Source organism: Oncorhynchus mykiss, chromosome 2, assembly GCF_057628025.1.
Source record: "Oncorhynchus mykiss isolate SJ-2025 chromosome 2, ASM5762802v1, whole genome shotgun sequence".
Classification (NCBI taxonomy): Eukaryota; Metazoa; Chordata; class Actinopteri; order Salmoniformes; family Salmonidae; genus Oncorhynchus; species Oncorhynchus mykiss.
This window is the reverse complement of record NC_143023.1, coordinates 53,033,875-53,057,196: the sequence shown is the minus strand read 5'-3', so window position 1 is coordinate 53,057,196 and position 23,322 is coordinate 53,033,875. Positions and strand designations below refer to the sequence as shown.

At 41.7% G+C, this 23,322-nt stretch overlaps 1 protein-coding gene across 1 annotated transcript in view; it reads right to left on the bottom strand.

The window, feature by feature from the left end:
• The window catches only part of cspg4 (chondroitin sulfate proteoglycan 4), a 118,885-nt gene that overhangs the window by 14,756 nt on the left and 80,807 nt on the right, over positions 1 to 23,322 (bottom strand). Inside the window, exons 4-8 of the mRNA XM_021564725.3 lie at positions 18,218 to 18,688; positions 8,963 to 9,139; positions 6,351 to 6,549; positions 5,305 to 5,436; positions 3,601 to 3,761 (exon numbers count right to left, since the gene is read on the bottom strand). Of these exons, the coding sequence (XP_021420400.3) occupies positions 3,601 to 3,761; positions 5,305 to 5,436; positions 6,351 to 6,549; positions 8,963 to 9,139; positions 18,218 to 18,688 (1,140 nt within the window). The remainder of the gene's footprint in view (positions 1 to 3,600; positions 3,762 to 5,304; positions 5,437 to 6,350; positions 6,550 to 8,962; positions 9,140 to 18,217; positions 18,689 to 23,322) is intronic.

Genomic DNA, 23,322 nt, shown 5'->3' with positions numbered 1-23,322 from the left:
AGGTAGACTGGAATGTGCCTATGTGTGCTTCTTTGAGGTTATTGTGTCCTGAGCTGAACTTTTCAACACCACTAAAATTTGTCTGCAACACACCAATCAACCACACATGGGAGCGTACAGTGCATTAAGAAAGTATTCAGACCCATTGACTTTTTACACATTTTGTTACAGCCTTATTCTAAAAATGGATTAAAAAAAATCTATCTACACACAATACCCCGTAATGACAAAGCGAAAACAGGTTTAGACATGTTTTCTAATTTATTAAACATAAAACTAAATACCTTATTAACACCCTTTGTAATGAGACTCGAAATTGAGCTCAGGTGCATTCTGTTTCAATTGGTCATCCTTGAAATATTTCTACAACTTGATTGGAGTCCACCTGTGGTAAATTCAAATGATTGGAGATAATTTGGAAAGACACACACCTGTCTATATAAAGGTTCCACAGTTGACAGTGCATGTCAGAGTAAAAAAACAAGCCATGAGGTCGAAGGAATTGTCCGTAGAGCTCCAAGACAGGATTGTGTCGAGGCACAGATCTGGGGAAGGGTACCAAAACATTTATACAGCATTGAAGGTCCCCAAGAACAACACCTCCATCATTCTTAAATGGAAGAAGTTTGGAACCACCAAGACTCATCCTAGAGCTGGCCACCCAGCCAAACTGAGCAATCGGGGAGAAGGGTCTTGGTCAGGGAGGTGACCAAGAACCCAATGGTCACTGATAGAGCTCCAGAGTTCCTCTGTGGAGATGGGAGAACCTTCCAGAAGGACAACCATCTCTGCGGCACTCCACCCACCAGTCCTTCATTGTAGAGTGGCCAGACAGAATCACTTGGAGTTTTCCAAAAGGCACTTAAAGACTCAGACTACGAGAAGCAATATTATTTGTTTTGAAGAAAACAAGATTGAACAATTTGGCCTGCATGCCAAGTGCCACATCTTGAGTAAACCTGGCACCGTCCCAAAGGTGAAGCATGGTGCTGGCAGCATCATGCTGTGGGGGATGTTTTTCAGCTGCAGGGACTGGGAGACTAGTCAGGATCGAGGGAAAGATGAACGGAGCAAAGTATAGAGAACCTTGATGAAAACCTGCTCCAGAGTGCTCAGGACCTCAGACTAGGGCGACGGTTCACCTTCCAACAGGAAAACAACCCTAAGCACACAGACAAGGCTGGAGTGGCTTTGGGACATGTCTCTGAATGTCCTTGAGTTTTCCAGCCAGGGCCCGGACTCGAACCCAATCGAACATCTCTGGCGAGATCTGAAAATTGCTGTGGAGCAACGCTCCCCATCCAACCTTGAGAGGATCTGCAGAGAAGAATGGGTGAAACTCCCCAAATATAGGTTGCCAATCTTGTAGCGTCATACCCAAGAAGACCTGAGGCTGCAATTGCTGCCAAAAGGTGCTTCAACAAAGTACTGAATACTTAGGTAAATGTGATATTTCCATTTAAAATAAATTTGCTACATTTTCAAAAACACTGTTTTTGCTTTGTCATTATGGGGTGTTGTGTATAGATTGATGAGTGGGAAAAGCTATTTATTCAATTTTAAGAACAAGGCTGTAACAAAATGTGGAAAAAGTAAAGGTGTCTGAATACTTTCTGAATGCATTGTGTAATGCAGTATGCAGAGTCTATTTTGTATCATTATTTTGCGGTTAAGAATGTTGGGCCAGTAACCAAAAAGTCACTAGTTCGAATGCCAAGCCGACTAGGTGAAAAATCTATCCATGTGCCTTGTGCAAGGCACTTAACCCTAATTACTCCTGAAAGTCGCTTTGGATAAGAGTGTCTGCTAAATTATTAAAATGTGAATCATGTTTTAATATCCAAGAGGCTTTTTTTTGATGCAGATTAATTTTGTGATTTACATACACTACCGGTCAAAGGTTTTAGAACACCTACTCATTCAAGGGTTTTTCTTAATTTTTTTACTATTTTCTACATTGTACAACAATAGTGAAGACATCACAACTATGAAATAACACATTTGGAATCATGTAGTAAAATAAAATAAGTTAAACAAATCAAAATACTCTTCATATTTGAGATTCTTCAAAAAGTCACCCTTTGCCTTGACAGCTTTGCATACTCTCGGCATTCTCTCAACCAGCTTCATGAGGTAGTCACCTGGAATGCATTTCAATTAACAGGTATGCCTGTTCTTTCCTCAATACATTTGAGCCAATCTTTTTGACAAGGTAGGGGGGTATACAGGAATAGAAGACCCATAGTTACCTCTGCTGCAGAGGATAAGTTCATTAGACTTACCAGCCTCAGAAATTGCAGCCCAAATAAATGCTTCAGAGTTCAAGTAACATACACATCAACTGTTCAGAGGAGACTGTGAATCACGCCTTCATGGTCAAATTGTTTCAAAGAAACCACTACTGAAGGACACCAATAATGAAAAAGAGACTTGCTTGGGCCAAGAAACATGAGCGATGGACATTAGACCGGTGGAAACTTGTCCTTTGGTCAAGAGTCCAAATTTGAGATTTTTGGTTCCAACTGCCTTGTCTTTGAGACGCGTGTGGGTGAATGGATGATCTCTGCATGTGTATTTCTCACCATAAAGCATTTCGACAAACCACAGCATTCTGCAGCGATACGCCATCCCATCTCGTTTGAGCTTAGCGGGACTATCATTCAATGACCCAACACACCTCCAGGCTGTGTAAGGGCTATTGTACAAAGGAGAGTGATGGAGTGCTGCATCAGATGACATGGCCTCCACAATCCCCCGACTTCAAACCAATTGAGATGTTTTGGACCGCAGAGTGAAGTAAAAGCAGCCAACAAGTGCTAAGCATATGTGGGAACTCCTTCAAGACTGTTGGAAAAGCATTCCAGGTGAATCTGGTTGAGAGAACGCCAAGAGTGTGCAAAGCCGTCATGGCAAAGGGTGGCTATTTGAAGAATCTCAAATATAAAATATATGATTTGTTAAACACTTTTGGTTTACTACATGATTCCAAATGTGTTTTTTCATAGTTTTGATGTCTTCACTATTATTGTACAATGTAGAAAATAGCAAAAAATAAAGAAAATCCCTTGAATGAGTAGGTGTTCTTAAACTTTTGACCGGTAGTGTAAATTCACTGAAAACCCACACTAACACATATTAACAGTATTGCACTTTTCATGTAGCCTAATTTTGGCCAGCTAATACCCTAACCACTGATCAAGCAACATTATGGAGTAAACATTTAAATCCTGTTGCTGCAAGTTTATTTTGCTGTGTCAGTACTGGTCAAATTAAGATCCTACATTGGATGCATGTACTGTATGTAATATTTTCCTTAGCTTCCCTTTATTTTTCCCATCAACTTATACATAAATATGGAACATAGCTTCCTGCTGACATGATCAGGGCCGTTGACATTGGCTTGTCTCTTACAGCATTAGCTAAGTATTGGTTTCCAAACTCATCCTAAATTGAAAACCAGATGCACTGACTGGACACTTTTCCCACAGGCCAGGGAAGTAAATGTCTTATCCATTCATTGGAATGTTCTTAAAATAGAAGATGGAACAATGGAAATGAAATTATAATAATTCTCAGTCATCTGGAGATCCTCTGTCTTACATCTGATTGAGAGAAGCGTGTGATCTCTTCAAACTGGTTCCTGTCGTTGGCTAAGATCAGTCTTCCCAGGCGAGGAGGCCTGACCAATGAGAAGCTTATCTCATCTCCATCCTCATTGGTCACTGCCTTCAAAATGGCACTGGTGATGGCATGTCTTGTTCCTGTAAAATTGTAAAAATGGTACAGGTTCACTATAAGTGAATATAATGCAGGATATAAAACACATGCCCTGTCATTGTAGCTCTTAGCTTCTTCTCATTGACACCTTTTAAGCCTTTAAGGCCAGACATTCCAATAGCTCAGACACCAGTAGGATTGTCAAACGTTTGCCTGCCGATAGTACTTACTTAGCACCTCTGAACAGTGTTGGCAGTCAATCTCTTTTGTGTTCACACAGCAAAGACTTTGAAGTCGTCAGCCACTCAGCCTTGTTAAAATACACCAAACCAGAAGGTGGCAGTAGGGTTGTTTGGCAATACATGTCCATGTGTGTTGCTTAGTTTATGGTGTAGATTCCCATGTTAGCTAGCTAACTGTGCTAATGTTGCTATTTTGTAGAAAGCCCTTGTTGATACTAGCCAGATGGCCACAGCTAGATAACTACTTAGCAAGATGACCAATAAACAATTTAATTCACTCTCCATAATCCCATAATGCCAGCACCAGCCCATAGCCAACTGTTTACCTATCTAGCTAATGTTAGCATATTCGCTAGCTAGCACATCTTAGCTAGTTAGCTAAGGACACTCCACTAAAATGGCAGCTAACACCGGCAGCTGTTTCATGGAAACTAATCCATTGTAATTTAATTATAATGTCAATACTAGCTACAGTGGTTAGTTAGCTTGGAGGAAGTATTCAGTGTTGTGAGCATTACCATCCCATAGCCTACATTGCATATGAAGTGTGACTGGCTCATGACATTTAACTGTGGATGTATGAAGAAAATGCCATTTTTCCCCCATTTTGTTGTCACTCTTGCTTGCTCCCCATCTGGGGGTTCATGCGCTCTGATTGGCTCAAAGTGAAGTTGTTGGCCACTGACGAGCATTGCCAGGTTCGCCACTACCGGGTTGGTACTAATGATGGGAAATTAAAATTTCATGAAGAGTTTAGCATTTCCCGCGAATTGTGTCAAAAATAGGTTCATTACTTGAAGCTTTAATCAACACTGTGTATATTAGTGGCACCTGCTGGTCAAAAGAACAGCAAATTATTATAGATGGCGTTGCACACTCTGTAGCACATGTGCAGTGTAGCCTTTTTGTCTTCTACCGAAACCAATATCAAACCAATCAGGTGGTTGATCATTGATCACGTGCTTCTGATAGTGATACAAGCATCGGCATACCGTTTAGAGATTTCGACGCATGAGAAAAAAATAGGCAGTCTCGACAGTGAGATTCTCGGTGTGTTTCATGCCTAAGTGTGGAATGTCAATATGTTGTGATTTAAAGAGGGGAAAAAGGGGATTAGAAGGGAAAACAAAGCTAAACATTACACATCCTCAATTGTATTCATTGTAGGCTACAAAATACCCATGGAACTATTTTTCTGATATTGAGGCCTATTTGTTATCCAATCAACAAAACAAAAAACAAAGCCATGCTGAGACAATTTGAAATGGCCATTATTTGTTCATCATAAATGTCTGGTTAAATTGGGTTCACTACTTCATGACCCAGCATGCTTTTGGTAGCTCACCTGGAAAGATCTTTAGCTCCTCCCCGGTTTCCATGGTGATGGTGAGCTGTCTAGCTGTAACGACAAAGCGGTAGAGAGGCGAGGTGTGCTCTCCATCTGTCACGGTAAAACTGAAGCCTCCAGACTCCAGACCTGAAAGAACAGTTCAGAATAGTAGGTGGCATAGGTTGACCATCAGTCAAAGATAAAGCTTACAAAGCCTAGGGAGCTAAAAAAAAAAGACATGAGCTGGTCGCACACCCAGAATAATAGCTTGTTTGGAGGTGGTGACTAACGGCAAGTAAACTATCAAAATAAAGAAAGTAGCACACTCCATGTATAATCTCCCAGCAATTTAATGGGTATTTACCAACTTTTCGGCATCACTGTGCCTTCCTCAGGGTAATGGCATGAATACTTGAACCAGGTTATGTAGACACACAGTGCAATTAGTGTAACCAATGACAATGGTGAGGGGTATGTCATAATGATTGAGTTCATTCAAATTAATTAGTGAAACTGTTAAAAAAGAGTATATGGCAAATTAAATATATTACACTATTGTTATCATATAGAAACAATGGAATATTGTACAACATATTAGCATCAACATACATTATTGTTTAATTCAATTTCACATAATTTTGTATTTCATTTTTGTTACATGTAACCTTTTGGTTCAACCTTAATATAATTGCACTGTGTCTACAAAACCTGGTTCAAGTATTCATGCCATTACCCTGAGGAAGGCACAGTGATGCCGAAACGTTGGTAAATACCCATTCAATTGTTGGGAGATTGTACATGGAGTGTGAGACTTTCTTAATTTTGCTATTTTAAAGCCTTGGGAGCTAACACAGTTTTTCAGGTCTTAGACAAGGTTTACCAATTGCATCCTTAAAAAGAAAAGAAAGAGCTGCACACTCTAGTAGCTCCGATGAAATAATTTATTTACCAACATTTCGACAAAGATTGATTCATCAGCCTGAAAGTGAATTTGTGGCCAGTAAGTCAATTGGGGTCAGTGAGATAGCTGAGGCTGTAGGTAGAAGCTCAAACAGCCTTACCTTCATGGATAAAGATGACTTCCCCATTGTTAATTTGTGCCTGTGTGAAGTTCTGAATTTCTTTGTCAGGTTCCACCTTTAGAGCCACCAACCCATTGATGGTTGACTCGATGGAATAAACCAACTCATTGATGGGGGTGTCTGCATCTTCTGTATTCAACATGCTGGTGGTGATGTCCGATTCCTCTCCAGCTAAAACCTGAGAGAGAAGCCCAGAGAATAGAGCTTGGTCTTGGTTAAGGAAAGGGATACATCTCCATTAACTTTTGGTGAGTCTATTTTCAAAAAAGCATATGTAAAACAAGATGTGCATTATATTCAAAAGTTAAGTTTAGAATGTTTATCATACCCATTGTGACATATTCAACCAGCAACTATGAGAATGTTTCAACTACTTTTAATAGATATGTATGAGCATACTAGTTGAGTTTTATATACCCCAAAAATGATAGTGTATGTAGGCCTCCATATACTTGTATGTACTCTATGAACAATGTAAATTGACGATTGCTGCAAATGCAGCCTGTGCTCTGCCAAGCCTATTCTTTCTTACTGCTGTCTGGTGGTAGTACTGCGTAGGGTGGCAGGTAGCCTAGCGGTTATAGCATTTGGCCAGTAACTAAAAGGTTGCTGGTTAAAATACCTGAGCTGACTAGGTGAAAAATGTGTCCCTTGAGCAGAGCACTTAACTAATTTGCCCCAGGGTTGCTGTACTACTATGGTTGACCCAGTAAAACAACACATTTCATTGCACCTATCCAGTGTACGTGACAATAAAGTTAATATGTTTTGGGGTTGTGTACACCATGAAATTATTAGTTATTCCATTAACTTTCCACTAGATGGCAACATTGCATCACTATCACCCAAGAAATTTCCCTGAGTCATTTTGGCAAGTTATATCTAAATTGGGCTGGAAATGGATTGTTTGTATAACAATCAATGGAGTTTTCTCCTCAGGAAGAAGGGTTGCAAATTTAACTTGATCTGACAAAACGGATGTCTCATGTCTTTTGAAGCCAACAATATGATTCAATGTGTCAATGTTTTAATTGTATCCGTCTCCAAATCCCAGTAAAGAGAGAGGGAGAGAGAAAGTGAGATTAAATGAGAGAGAGGGAGAGAGAAAGCGAGATTAAATGAGAGAGAGAGAGATTAGAGCAAAAGAGAGGGAGAGGAGAGAGAAAGATAGACGGAGTGAGAGAAAATATCCTAATAGAAGACAGCTGTAGCAAGGGCCTGGCCAACAGGATCTATGGCAATCAGAGTCATGACGGGACCATCTTGTTCGTTATGCCTGATCATTTGCTGTAGGTCACTATAGCTCACATTTCCTGCCTTAAAATCAGAAGCAGTTCTAGGGAAGCTAAGGAGAGAATTCACAGGAGGAGCTAGAGCTGGTATGAATGAACACTAGGCCTGCATGCGGACAGAGAGACATATCATTATATTACATTTTGTGGCCGTGCGAGAGACTGGCTGGTTCCTTGGCATCACCAAAAGCCTGAGGTCTTGTCATCTCAGTTTTCCCAAAATACGGGTTACCGTGGATACGCCGAACCACAGGCCAGAGTGAACAAAGCTGAATGACACACTCGGTTTCCAGTTGTATGTGAGAGGATTATAGCTTTTTCCAGCCATTTCGTGTCTCTACAGTAAAATCTGCATTCAGAATTTTTGAAACACTTAGGCCGTGTTCGAATACCCATATTTCCGTTCTAAATAGTAGGTACTTTGGATATGTGAAAAAATGACTTTTTATTGAAATGTTGAAAATTTAGTATGCTTTAAATGCCAGAATGTCATACTCATTTAGTAGACTTCACTACACAATATTGAGGAAATAATTGTCTTTCAAGACCCACGTGTGTCTGACAACAGCTGATAATCAGTTGAGGGGATGCGCTGTGCCAAAATAAACGAATGGTGGGAATCAACGGAAATGCGCATTAGATGACTCATTCGCCGTAGGATTTGCCTAGTATGTTGATATTTGTTGCATACTGCATTCGTTTTACTAAACAGTATGTTCTAAATAGTATGTAGCACGATTAGTACACAGTATGCAGTTTAAGTGAGTAGTAGGCAAGTCAGATTTAAGACATGGCCTTACTGTTTGCTTTCAAGAATTGACGGGTAATACAATATATCCATGACTGAAATTGGTAATGAACCTTAGGCGTAAAAGGGTTACCAATATAAAGTGTTGCCAGATGTGTATTACTTAATTAAGGTATTCATTATCAAGTACATTAATTAGTAAGATGTTTACAAACCAATTCTGTCCTTAATAACTAGTGGCAATGTGTAAATCACTTATGAATATAGTTAATTAGCTATTAAGTTGTTTTCAGGCAACCCACTGAGAAGGCTTATCAAAACATAAATGATAGCATAGATGAACAAACAATAAACAAACAAACAAACAAACACTTCTGACAAGTATAATGGATTTTGAGTGTCCTAAATTTGTGCACTAAATTGGAGCATAAAACAAATGCGTTTGTATTGGTTCTGGTGAAATACAGTACACTGCAATTAAAAGGAGTTTGCACTCATCAAATATATAGGTATCAGCAGTCGACTGTTGTGGTAAACCGACAGCTCAGTACCTCCAGTCCTGTGTTGCATGTCAGTTTAGGTGCCTCATCGTTGACCGGGAAGACGGTGACAGTGAAGGTAACAGGAAGGCTGCGGCGCTCTATCTCATAGGCTGAGGCAGAGAGTGTGAAATTGTCCTCGCCACTTTCCGTGCTGTCATGTAAGTAGTAGATGTGTCCAAGTTTCACCTGTAGAGAACAAAAGGGGCCGTGGGGGTCACACAGACTAGTCAGTTCTCCTGTCACACAATAGTGGTAGGCAAACAGAATTGGCAGAATGGACACAGTGGTGTTGTTTAATGCCAGTCTCAAGCAAAGCTATAATAGCTCCTGTGTCTAGGAATGTTTAGTCAAAATTTGGCAACCTTTGGGCAAAACATTTTGGACTAAGGTGATAATTCAAGATGTTGATCACTATCTTATGTTGGAAGTTTGTTACACTCAAACAAAAAGCAATTATTAATGTGTGTAAAATATATCATGCACATGTTTCGGAGATGGATGGATCAAGAATATTCTATCAAGGTCTTCATATCCCAGTATTTTGGAGTCCAGAGGACAGACAGACAATGGATCACTGTGTCTTTCTCTCCCTCTACTGATCAATAACATAGGTGACCCGTTTCAGGAAACTAGGCGTACATTATGTCGCAAGTCACAACTTTGTTTTTAATCAAAATGCCTTCTGGAACATGTGAAATTTCATGCGCCTTAATAACAAACTTGTATGCCATCTGTAAATACAAATACAATTGTTAAATTACGAGCCTTGTTGGTTAAGCCACAGAAAAAGTCAGCAACCTTCCCACTTGCCATGATTGGCTGAGATAATGAGTGGGCTGGACATGCCGAGAGAGGAGTTCGGATTGGTCTGCCATATAGAGGCTTCTGTCTATTTGAGCTGGTGAGTCTGTGTTGGTAATCCTGTCAAATGCGGCTTTAAAAAAATGTATTGTGTAGTGGAGCTGTGTAAGGGTTGCTCTCCACTTTCTGGAGGATTGCGTTTTCAAATCAGTGGCGCGAGAGTATGATAGCTAAAGAGATGGAGAAAACACCTGTCTCCAGATTACATCTTCAAACTAAGGGTAAGATAGTCTAGCTAGCTACATGTTCAGATGTTACACAATTCTCATTTAGACATAAAGTGGTTTCATTTCAAGCTCAAGTGTACTGTTAGCTAGCAAGCATTAGCTGGCTGGCTCCCTAGTGTGTGACATTATTCATATCCCAGAGCCGTTTGCTTTGCTAGTTAGAGCCTAATGTTAGCTAGCTAACATTGGACCTGGCTGGTTAGTTCCCAGCAGATTCATGCATGATAGTAACAACATGATTTGGCACTATGTTCATTGTTGTTTAACTAGCTAACGTTAGCTGGCTGGCTCTTTATCTAACATTACATTACGTGTGGGATCTTACACATTGTTTACCTAGCTAGGTTCATCGTTTACTTAGCTATGTACAACACCCATTAAATATGGCCGGTGTCAGTAAACGTCAGCAGAAAAAGTAATGAAATTATTGCCAGCAGAGCTGGTTAGGCTGTTTTCATGTTATCAAGAGGTTAACCTGTTTACGATATTGGTTCCCAATTGGGAATCAACCCTCCCACGTGCAGCTGAAACGGTGGCGCATGGAACGCAAAAATATTCTTAAAAATATTTAACCTCCACACATTAACAAGTCCAATAGCTCAAATGAAAGATAAACATCTTGTTCATCTAGCCAGCAAGTCAGATTTCTAAAATGTTTTACGGCGAAAACATAGCACATATATATGTAAAACCACCACCAGACACAGCTCATTTCAATAGCCAAAACATGCAATCAACAAACGCAGGATTAAAAAATAAATCGCTCACTAACCTTTTGAAAATCTTCATCAGATGACAGTAATATGACATATTACACAGTACATATTTTTTTTTTTCAATAATATGCCATTTATATCCATAAATGTCCATTTACAGTGAGTTCACCTTCAGAAATTACTCAAAAATGCCCGCAGGAAATCTATGTAGCGCGGCAAGATAACGTAAATAGACATCATAAACTTTGACTAAATATACATGTTCTACATATAGTTAGAAAGATACACTGCTTCTTTATGCAACCGCTGTGTTAGATTTATTTTTAACGTTACAGAAATCGCACACTATTCCATATTGTGAGACAGCGCTCAGTTCCAAGCTACATTTCCACGTAATGTTGGAGTCAACAGAAACACAGATTTAAGCATAAATATTCCCTTACCTTCGATGGTCTTCGTTCAGAATGTTCTGGAAGGCTTCATACTTACCCAATACATCGTTTGGTTTCAAGTCTTGCGTCTTTGTATTAGCTACTGCTAATAACATCAGCTGAAATGCACCCAAAACGTCCTCTGGTCCGGATAAGTTGCGCATCAAAACTTCAAAATTACACATTATATGTCGACTAAACAGGTCAAACTAAGTGCAGAAGCAAGCTTTATGATGTTTTAGACGTGCAAAACAAACTTCAATTCAATCGGCCATCGTCTGCCCTTCTCTTGAGTGCTGGAAACAAAGGAATGGCTGTGACCAATTCGCGCCCATACGCACAGCCTATTCTCTCGTGGCACGCACTAATTTCACTCCCATAGGGTCAATTCTCGCGCGATTTGAACGGTTTGAAGCTCTAATGAAAGAGGACATCTAGCGGAAGAGATAGAAAGTGTCCCCAGAATCATAGCTGGTTGGGAAGGGTGGGGGCCATGACGTCAAAGTTGCTCCAACTTTCATGGCCACAAACTAGTTTGGAAGAATGCCTGCCCTGTGAGTTCTGCTATACTTACAGACATAATTCCAACGGTTTTAGAATCTTTAGAGTGTTTTCTATCCAATAATAATTTTTATTTGCATATATTAACAATTTTTGACAGATTTTTTTTCCAGTTTACTAGGGGTACCCAATCTCTCCAAAGGGGGCGTATGTCTGCCATATCCTTTAACAAATCGGCCAGAGCGTCAAGTGTGCATTCTGAACGCTCCAAAAGCGAAACGAGATGGGTGGGGCTAAAGCTTAGGAGGGTGTGAACAATGCTGAATGGGTGTAGACAAAGAAGAGCTCTTCACTAGATACCAAAACGTTCAAAGGCCAAAAGTGAATTTACAGGTTTATCAACTTTCAAAGCATAATTACTTTCCCATTGTTCCTCAAAAATGCAGTGTATGACATACCATTTTGTAGCTCTAAGTCTACCATTATCCAATATAAAAAATACAATTTCAAATTTTTCTACATAAGACCAAATCCAGGTGGTGAGTCACATAGGCTACATATTAAAGTGTAGGCCACTTCGTCAGACGATCTTGATGTTCTGATATGCAAATACACAGGTGAGGTATAGTAAGACAATACTCTAACAAGCACTCCGTATTCACGGTCTCAGAGTAGGAGTGCTGATCACGGATCCGTTTTGCTTTTTAAATCACAATACCTAAATAAGACCGGGGGACCTGATCCTAAATCAGCACCCCTACTCTAAGAATACAATCCTACAGTCCAACTGTTTGTGAATACCGGCCCTGAGCATTTTAGGAAATGCATACAGAAGCATTGTTTCCAATTAATGGGTAGGACTTCCTATTTAGGCTACATGCAGGGGAGCATGACTTGGTGGTGAGAGGGGCCTGCTGCACCACAACTGTAGTAGGGAGATTGGAATTGATCCGAGATGGAAGCCAACTAACTGTAAAAACACTTGGTTTCATTACTGATCGGAGAATGGCTCTTGTTCGACATGTGGCCGTCACATTGTTCCATGCTGAGATACAATGTGGTGTTGTGATATTTTTATTTGGGACAGTCATTCAACTTTACCACAGTATGTGGAAGAGCTTTGCTAATCCAGGATAGTGCTTGTACAGCATCAAACGGGTCAATGCTTGGCTGCTGTGTGTGTGTGTGTGTGTGTGCATGGTGGTGTGGTGTGTTTGTGTATGCATGCGTGGATGTGATTTTAATGAGAGCTTCGATCAGATGGAGGCTCCATGTTTATAGAAGCAACACCATTCCTGATGAAACTCCTCTCTCTGCACCTGGTTGAGCTTGTTTACATACTTCCTGTGCCGAGAGAGATGGCAGCCTCGCTTCGCGTTCCTTTTTTTACGCGTTATTTCTTACATTGGTACCCCAGGTAATCTTAGGTTTTATTACATACAGTCGGCAGAAACTACTGGATATAAGAGCAACGTCAACTCACCATCATTACGACCAGTAATACGACTTTCCCGAAGCGGATCCTCTGTTTTGCCCACCACCCAGGACAATGGATCGGATCCCAGCCAGCAAACCAAAACAACGGCGCCGTAAAAGGGGCAGACGAAGCTGTCTTCTGGTCAGGCTCCGGAGATGGGCATATCGCACACCGCTCCCGAGCATACTACTCGCCAATGTCCAGTCTCTTGACAACAAGGTTGATGAAATCCGAGCAAGGGTAGCATTCCAGAGAGACATAAGAGAGTGCCTCACGGAAACATGGCTCACTCGAGACACGCTATCGGAGTCGGTACAGCCAGCTGGTTTCTTCACGCATCGTGCCGACAGAAACGAGCATCTTTCTGGTAAGAAGAGGGTCGGGGGTGTATGACTTATGATTAATGAGGCGTGGTGAGATCATAACAACATACAGGAACTCAAGTCCTTCTGTTCACCTGAATTAGAATTCCTCACAATCAAATGTCGACCGCATTATCTACCAAGAGAATTCTCTTCGATTATAATCACAGCCGCATATATTCCCCCCCAAGCAGACACATCGATGGCCCTGAACTAACTTAATTTGACTCTATGTAACCTGGAAACCACATATCCTGAGGCTGCATTCATTGTAGTTGGGGATTTTAACAAGGCTAATCTGAAAACAAGACTCCCTAAATTATATCAGCATATCGATTGTGCTACCAGGGTTGGTAAAACCCTGGATCATTGTTATTCTAACTTCCGCGATGCATATAAGGCCCTCCCCCACCCTCCTTTCAGAAAAGCAGACCACGCCTCAATTTTATTGCTCCCTGCCTATAGACAGAGACTAAAACAGGAAGCTCCCACACTCAGGTCTGTTCAACGCTGGTCCGACCAATCTGATTCCACGCTTCAAGATTGCTTTGATCACGTGGATTGGGATATGTTCCGCATTGCATCAAACAACAACATTGACGAATACGCTGATTCATTCAGTGAGTTTATTAGCAAGTGCATTGGCGATGTCGTACCCACAGCAACTATTAAAACATTCCCAAACCAGGAACCATCGATTGATTGCAGCTTTCGCGCGAAACTGAAAGCGCGTACCACTGCTTTTAACCAGGACAAGGTGACCGGAAACATGACCGAATACAAACAGTGTAGCTATTCCCTCCGCGAGGCAATCAAACAAGCTAAGCGTCAGTATAGAGACAAAGTAGAGTCGCAATTCAACAGCTCAGACACAAGAGGTATGTGGCAGGGTCTACAGTCAATCACGGATTACAAAAAGAAAACCAGCCCCGTCACGGACCAGGATGTCTTGCTCCCAGACAGACTAAACAACTTCTTTGCTCGCTTTGAGGACAATACAGTGCCACTGACACGGCCCGCTACCAAAACCTGCGGACTCTCCGTCACTGCAGCCGATGTGAGTAAAACATTTAACCGTGTTAACCCTCGCAAGGCTGCCGGCCCAGACGGCATCCCCAGCCGCGTCCTCAGAGCATGTGCAGACCAGCTGGCTGGTGTGTTTACGGACATATTCAATCAATCCTTATCCCAGTCTGCTGTTCCCACATGCTTCAAGAGGGCCACTATTGTTCCTGTTCCCAAGAAAACTAAGGTAACTGAGCTAAACGACTACCGCCCCGTAGCACTCACTTCCGTCATCATGAAGTGCTTTGAGAGACTAGTCAAGGACCATATCACCTCCACCCTACCTGACACCCTAGACCCACTCCAATTTGCTTACCGCCCCAATAGGTCCACAGACGACACAAGCACACTGCACACTGCCCTAACCCATCTGGACAAGAGAAATACCTATGTGAGAATGCTGTTCATCGACCACAGCTCAGCATTTAACACCATAGTAACCTCCAAACTCATCATCAAGCTCGAGACCCTAGGTCTTGACCCCGCCCTGTGCAACTGGGTCCTGACGGGCCGCCCCCAGGTGGTGAGGGTAGGTAACAACATCTCCACCCCACAAGGGTGCGTTCTGAGCCCTCTCCTGTACTCCCTGTTCACCCACGACTGCGTGGCCATGCACGCCACCAACTCAATCATCAAGTTTGCATACGACACTACAGTGGTAGGCTTGATTACCAACAACGACGAGATGGCCGAGATGGCCTACAGGGAGGAGGTGAGGGCCCTCGGAGTGTGGTGTCAGGAAAATAACCTCACACTCAAAGTCAACAAAACAAAGGAGATGATCGTGGACTTCAGGAAACAGCTGAGGGAGTACCCCCCTATCCACATCGATGGGACAGTAGTGGAGAGGGTTGTAATTTTATAGTTCCTCGGCGTACACATCACGGACAAACTGAATTGGTCCACCCAAACAGACAGAGTGGTGAAGAAAGCGCAGCAGCGCCTCTTCAACCTCAGGAGGCTGAAGAAATTTGGCTTGTCACCAAAAACACTCACAAACTTTTACAGATGCACAATCGAGAGCATCCTGTCGGGCTGTATCACCGCCAGGTACGGCATATGCTCCGCCAACATCCGTAGGGCTCTCCAGAGGGTAGTGAGGTCTGCACAACGCATCACCGGGGGCAATCTACCTGCCCTTCAGGACACCTACACCACCCGATCTCACAGGAAGGCCATAAAGATCATCAAGGACAACAACCACCCGAGCCACTGCCTGTTCACCCCGCTATCATCCAGAAGGTGAGGTCAGTACAGGTGCATCAAAGCAGGGACCGAGAGACTGAAAAACAGCTTCTATCTCAAGGCCATCAGACTGTTAAACAGCCACCATTAACATTGAGTGGCTGCTGCCAACATACTGACTCAACTCCAGCCACTTTAATAATGGAAAAATTGATGTAAAAAAGTATCACTAGCCACTTTAAACAATGCCACTTAATATAATGTTTACATACCCTACATTACTCATCTCAAATGTATATACTGTACTCGATACCATCTACTGCATCTTTCCTATGCCATTCTGTATCATCACTCATTCATATATTTGTATGTACATATTCTTCATCCCTTTACACTTGTGTGAGTATAAGGTAGTTGTTGTGAAATTGTTAGGTTAGATTACTTGTTGGTTATTACTGCATTGTCGGAATTAGAAGCACAAGCATTTCGCTACACTCGCATTAACATCTGCTAACCATGTGTATGTGACAAATATAATTTGATTTGATTTGTTTATCGTACCTTTGGTAGTCTAGAATGTTCCACTTCCAAGCCAGTTTGTTTACAAAGCTCTAAACATCACAACAAAAGTCAATATAGTGGTTCCTCTAGAAAAGTGATGAACACACCCTTCATCATGTAATGTACTATGTTCCTATGTTACAATACTACTTACTGTATGTTCTGTTCCTACGTTATATGTGCAGTACATGCAAGTACCTTTTGCCATTCTTGTGGCCTCTTTAATTCATACTTATGATGACTACCAGTCTATAATGAGAAGTGCCAACCACTTCAGCTACAGGAGTAAAGCTCCCTCACTCTCATTTTCTCCACTGCATCTCCTACATGCAGTAAGCTACAATACTCTGACATAACCTCACAAACTTCCCCTGCGTGACGAAGAGTTTATCACGAAAATGTCTTTACGCAGCAATTAAGCCAATATGAGTTTCGCTGAGTAGTGGGCCCTGAGCATGAAAAGAACCACTGCTCCCACATGAGTGAGTCAAGAAATTCCAAATCATGTCCAATAATCAGTCCAAGCATAACCATCTTTAATTTACAAACAATTATGCTCTGGTTCTAATCCTGCCTCAACCGAGTCAGTCTGCAGATTTACTTCTAAATGTGGTACTCATTTGGGGAAGTGTTGTGTTTTGTCCTCTAAACTTTTTTTGGTCGTCCTTGCATAAGAGGAAAAAAACTCACTGACTATGTACAGAGAGAGTGCACACAAAAATACACCGATTCAGAGAGAAAACGTGTCCAGGATGGCAGACGATTATGTCAAAGTTTTCAAAGTTTTCCCCCCACTCCTCTAAAAATCCAAATCAGATTAACCTGAATCATGGCTATGCTCTTGTCCCAGTTGAATTGAAACACATAGTGGGGTCTTTCAGAAAGTCTGTCTGGGAGCAAAGCGAGGGAGGGCTGTGTGCACATGCCTTATTATAGGAATATATGGGCAAGTTTATTTTGGCTTCGGGCTGCCGAACATCACCGTCAGTTTTTCCACAACCCTTTCAGAAGAGTAGTGTATGAGTGAGGAGAAGAGCTGAGCTATACACGTAGCAGGCTAGCCTTAAGTGGAGTGACTCACAAGCTCCACTAGGCTCCCTGGTACATACAGAATGCATGAGGCTTTTCCACCACAAGTGACCACTCATGTCTCCTTTTCATTCTTTCCAAGTGCTAGGCCTCAGGACCACATGGTTGGAGACTAGACAACTCACAGTCTCACATACTGTAGTTTCTCTCTATCTAATACTATGGACAGAATCATAAAACAGCAGAGAAGCAATGCACAGAATAGTGATCAGCTACTGTGAAAAGAGTTACTGAGCAAACAACAGCAAAGTGAACTTAGTGTGGCCTTGGTTGTCTTCGCGAACAACCAGCAAGATCAAAGTCAGGGAAGGTGGATATTATTCTGTGAGCATCTTGTAATTAAGACAGAAAATGCTATGGTGCATATAAATTATATGGCTTGTGGTCTGGTGGGACTCGGTTTGTTTCCAAACAAGTCAAAACGGATAAGTCAAACTCCATTTTCAATTAAACTAATGAATCCCTTTTTGTGTTATATTTTCTCATGGTTCCTTCTTTTCAGAAAGATTAACAAACAAATAACACTTCAAATGAGGGGAGAGAGAGTAGCTCAATTCCTGGCATCTAAATAGAAATGTTATGTTTTTTAAATCCTTGATCATTTGAATTTGAATAAATATACTGTCTTTATCACAGGGGGTGACACATACCAGAGTTCACCTCTTAACAGTTGATATGGATATCTGTGTACGTTTAAATTAGCTAATGAACTAAATCAATCAATCAATCCATCAACAAACCAACCACCCCCCTACCCCCTCCAAAACGAAACCTATGAAAAGCACTCACCTCCTCCCAGGTAAAGAAGTTGAGCTCTTGTTCGTCACCATCCAAGTAGCGGATATCCCCATGCTGCGGTGGCTCCTCTACGACGAAGTCCACGTTGACCGCACTGTAGAATGGGTGAGAAATATTCAGGAGCTCAGTGGTAAGGGCCATCCCACCGCCCTCCCTCACACTGAAGTTGAGGGCCTGGATGGGGATGAGGCGAGGCACAATGTCCACCATCATCCGGAGGTCATCCACGGTGGTGAACCCGTTGCTGACGTCAGCCGCGAAGGCGTCACTGCCCTGGATGGAGGCAGAGACATAGAGGATGCGCCCCCTGTTGACATCCTCCTGGGTGAAGGAGTGTATGTAGTCGAGGCTGGGCGCAGCCGTACTGTCCGAGTGGTTGGTCAGCATGACCACGTGGCCCAGACGAGGAGGCTCCTTGATGGTGAACACCATCTCAGAGGGCAGGATGTCTGCTTGTTCTACCTGGGGGGAGAATGTTGGGAGACCAGGTTCAGATTCACTTTCAAGTATTGACTAACTAAATGGTTGTACTTACATGGTTGTAGAACACCTATGTAATAGCTATGCATTTACATGGTAATTACATGGACAGGTGCAGTGTGTGACTATGTTGTGAGTAGCCTACACATTGTTACATAGTACTTACAACTTACAATTTACCATGTAAATACATACTTTAGGGACCAGTTAGTTCAGTCAGTACATTCCATATACATTCAGTCAATTTGTTCCAGCACCACTGTAAAAACCTTCTGCTACTAAGATGAACACATCAATGTACCGTAGCATTTACTATGTCTTCCCTTATGTTGTATGACAGAAGTAGGCCTATATTCACAATAACAGCATACTAAAGGTTTTTACAACCTATAACATTTGGCAATGGAATAAACAGACAGTCTCCGCTGACTTTGATTCATTGCATATGAATTACATTTGATGCACAATAGCTTTTCATCTAAAGCCCTCATAACTTGGTCAATTAAAGAAGATTCAGGGTCTGGCACTTTTGTGGCCTGATTGAAGCGCTTCTGAAAACAAGCACCTTTCAAAATAGGTAAAAGCTGCATCTCAAAGCTAGTTGATTATTGATTATAGTTGATTATTTGAATCAGCTGTGCAGTGCTAGGGTAGTGCTATGGGTCCCGAGGACTGAGTTTGGGAGATGCTTTGCCTCAGGGATAAATCATTTCTGGAATATTTGACTGTTCTACATCTATAATCACAACATTAGTTACAAATACACATTTTTCCTATGTGAATTAGGCATGGGGCAGTTGCTATAACTCATAGCTATACGGTCTTAAAAAAACACCCTATTTTTGGTCACTTGGGAAAGCTTGGTATTTATATCTAAAAAAATATATATTATTTTACGCTAATTTGGTGCCAGGCGCGCCGGTTTTAGTGTGTCAAGAACTGCAACCCTGCTGATTTTTTTTCACTTCAACAGTTTGCTGTGTATCAAGAGTGGTCCACCACCCAAAGGACATCCAGCCAACTTGACATAACCGTGGGAAGCATTGGTTCTCCAACTAAATGTGAGAATGCACTTCAAGTAAGCTCCACAAAACCCATGGTCAATAGGGCCACATTTAAAGGACAACCTGAGCTTTGTTCGACATTTCTCAATAATTGTTTCAATGTCTGTACATCTTGGTCCTTCTTAAGTCAATACTGAGAAAATAACAGAACAAGGTCCTCTGAGAAATTAAACTTCAAATATCAAGCACAATTTTCAATAGGTTTCTTATTACTTCACAATTCGAGGTGAAAACAGGAATGCAATATGCATTGAAAAAAATGTAACTTCATCAATAGGCTCTCAAGATGAAGTGCACTCGTGTTCATCTTCGAAACAACACGATTCCAGATATATCCTTAGGGTGTACTTAGTGAGTGTTTTCCACACTAAATAGACTATAATTAAGTACATAAACAAGATTAAAAGCGCATTCGGAAAGTAATCAGACCCCTTGACTTTTTCCACATTTTGTTACGTTACAGCCTTATTCTAAAATGTATTAAATAAAAACAATTCCTCAGCAATCTACACACAATACCCCATATGGCAAAGCAAAAACAGATTTTTAGACATTTTTGGAAATATATTATAAATCTGCCTCCAGAAGAAAAAGCTTCTCCCAAGTGCGTGTGACACCTCCTCCCGTTGCCTGCTGCACTGCTACTTAGATTCCACCTGGCGATCTGTTCACCGTCTGCCCTGGTTGTCTTCCCCTGTCTGGTACAGGTACCCCCACCCCCACCACACACCCCTAAACCTCTCTCCCGAGCTTTTGCTCGCCTCCAGCACACAGGCACTGTTGGGGCAAGTGACTCTGAACTTACAATGGTTAATCCCCAAGTCGTTATATATTTTATATTTTTCTTCTGCATTTTACTATTTTGCTATTTGCCTCATGACTCCTGCATGCTTTGTTGACTACGAACTTTCTTTCCCCAACCGTGGAACAGACTTTGTTTGTTCCCACACTCGGGACTCTGAATCTCTATTGGTTACACAGACTTTTGACCTCCCATCCTATTCTAATCACCTCTCGCCGGCTTTGTATTCATATTGCCTCATGAAATTGCTGTACAATATGATCTTGTTGCCATCTGATGCACATTCAGATGTCATAAATCAGCACTGCAGAGCTCTCCCTGTCCTATGCGGTGCCTTGATTGTATTACTGTTGATGATATCTGGAAATGTGCATGTACACCCTGGCCCATCTACTGTTGCTAGCCCCAATTCTGACTTGTGCTCCGATATCTGCTTCACTGTTTTCTGCTCTCGTAAAAGCCTGGTTTTTCTGCACGTTAACACCACTAGAAGCTTATTACCTAAAATAGATCAATTGGAAGTGTGGGTTCACAGCTCCAATCCAGATGTGTTGGTCATTACTGAGACGTGGTTAAGGAAGAGTGTTTTGAATACTGATGTTAACCTTTCTGGTTATAACCTTTTTCGGCAAGACAGATCTTCCAAAGGTGAGGGAGTGGCAATCTTTACCAAGGATCACCTTCAGTGCTCGGTTGTCTCCACCAAGTCCATCCCTAAACAATTTGATTTGCTGGTGTTAGATTCTGGGATAAACTTGGAACATTGTATACTCAGAAGTGGTATCTAAGAGTGATAGAGACTGGTTTTTACATCAGAAGTTAATGGTTATCTGTAGGAGCCAGATGGCTTTGGAATGTGTTGGGTGGACGGGAGGAAGTCACTGGATTGCTATAGGGGATACGGGTGGAGATCTTTGGATTAGGCATCAAGGGGGTTGAGGTCAGGTCAGATCCCCTTAGGGTAATACACCATTGTTTCTCCCTTATCACTTTGTCTTCCTGTCAAACCATAAAAGATGTAAGGATTGGAGTGAAGGAGGAGTGCCTAAATTGGAGTGTATATATACTTGTGGTGGTTGAAAAATGTTTTGTCTGAATGCAGCTGTATTGACCCTCTGGGAAGAATTAAACTTGGTTAAGCTTTCATCATGTCCGTTGAGTGTTTTACTTAGAGAATTAGAACCCAACACTGGTTTTAAGTATTAAACTTTCAAATAGCTCTTTGTTGACTGTTGCTGGGTGCTATCGTTCTCCATGAGCACCGGCCTGTACCCTACCTGCCCTAAGCTCTATCCTGACCCTTTACACTAAATCTGAATTAGTCCTGCTAGCTGAACTAAACTGGGACATGCTTAAACCACCTGACCAAGTCCTAAAGCAATGGGACTGCCTAAATCTTTCTCAGGTTATTACCAATCCCACAACGTATGACTCCAAATACCCAGAAAAGGCTACTGTTCTTGATGTTATCCACACAAATAATCCTGATAGGTATCAGTCAGGTGTTTTCTGTAATGACCTTAGTGATCACTGTTTTACAGCCTGTGTTCATAGTGGCTGTTCAGTGAAAGGACCTGTCCTGATTTATCATAGACGCCTGCTAAAATACTTCAATGAGCAAGCCTTCCTTCATGAACTGGCCTCTGTAAAATGGTATAGAATCAACCTGATCCCTTCTGTCGAAGACACTTGGACCTTCTTTTTTGATACTTTCAGTGGTATTGTTAACAAACACGCCCGCATTAAGACAATTATAATTAAAAACAGGTTCAGCACCTGGGTTGACCGTGATATTGTAGTTACTCCACCTCAAGAATTGCATTTTGCGAAAGGCTCGGCACAGGCATACTCAGGCTGACTGGCTCTCGTTCAGGCAAATGAGAAATAAGTGCACTCAAGCTATCCGGAAGGACAAAGTTAGTTACTTTAAAGACTTGGAGATTAAACACTCCTCACAGCCTCCCATGTCCCTTAAAGTTGATGATGTGGTTGTTACTGACAAGAAGCCCATGGCTGAGCTCTTTAATCACCACTTCATTAACTTCTTATGGAGGTGGTCCCTGCACAGGGACGGCTCAGCGGAAATTTCAGAGCGCCACCTATAGTACTTGAGTATAGTACTCGATAAATCTCAAACTTTCATAAAAATACACATGCAAGGTACTGAATTAAAGCTACACTCGTTGTGAATCTAGCCACCAAGTCAGATTTGTAAAATGCTTTTTGGCGAAAGCATGAGAAGCTATTATCTGATAGCATGCACCCCCCCAAAATACCAGCACGACACGTAAACAACAGATTTTGCGGTAGCCGGCGCTACCCAAAACGCAGAAATAAAATATAAAACATTCATTACCTTGGACGAGCTTCTTTGTTGGCACTCCTATATGTCCCATAAACATCACAATTGGGTCTTTTTCCCGATTTAAATCCGTCATTGTATACCCATAATGTCATTTGCTGAAGGCCAGTCTGATGCTGCAAAAAGTCCATTTACAAGACGCAACGTCACTTTTTAAAATTACAAAAGTCGCCTATAAACTTTTACAAATCACTTCAAACGACTTTTCTAAACCAACTTTAGGTATTAATAAACGTATCAAATTGATCACGGGGCAATCTGTATTCGATAGCAGCAAGTCTGGAAATCATCGTCCATTTTTTCAGTTTCACAACATACTGTGGTGCGCCTCAAGAAAGGAGGGGCTTATTCGTGTTGTAACCAAGGATAAATAAATCAGAAAATGACA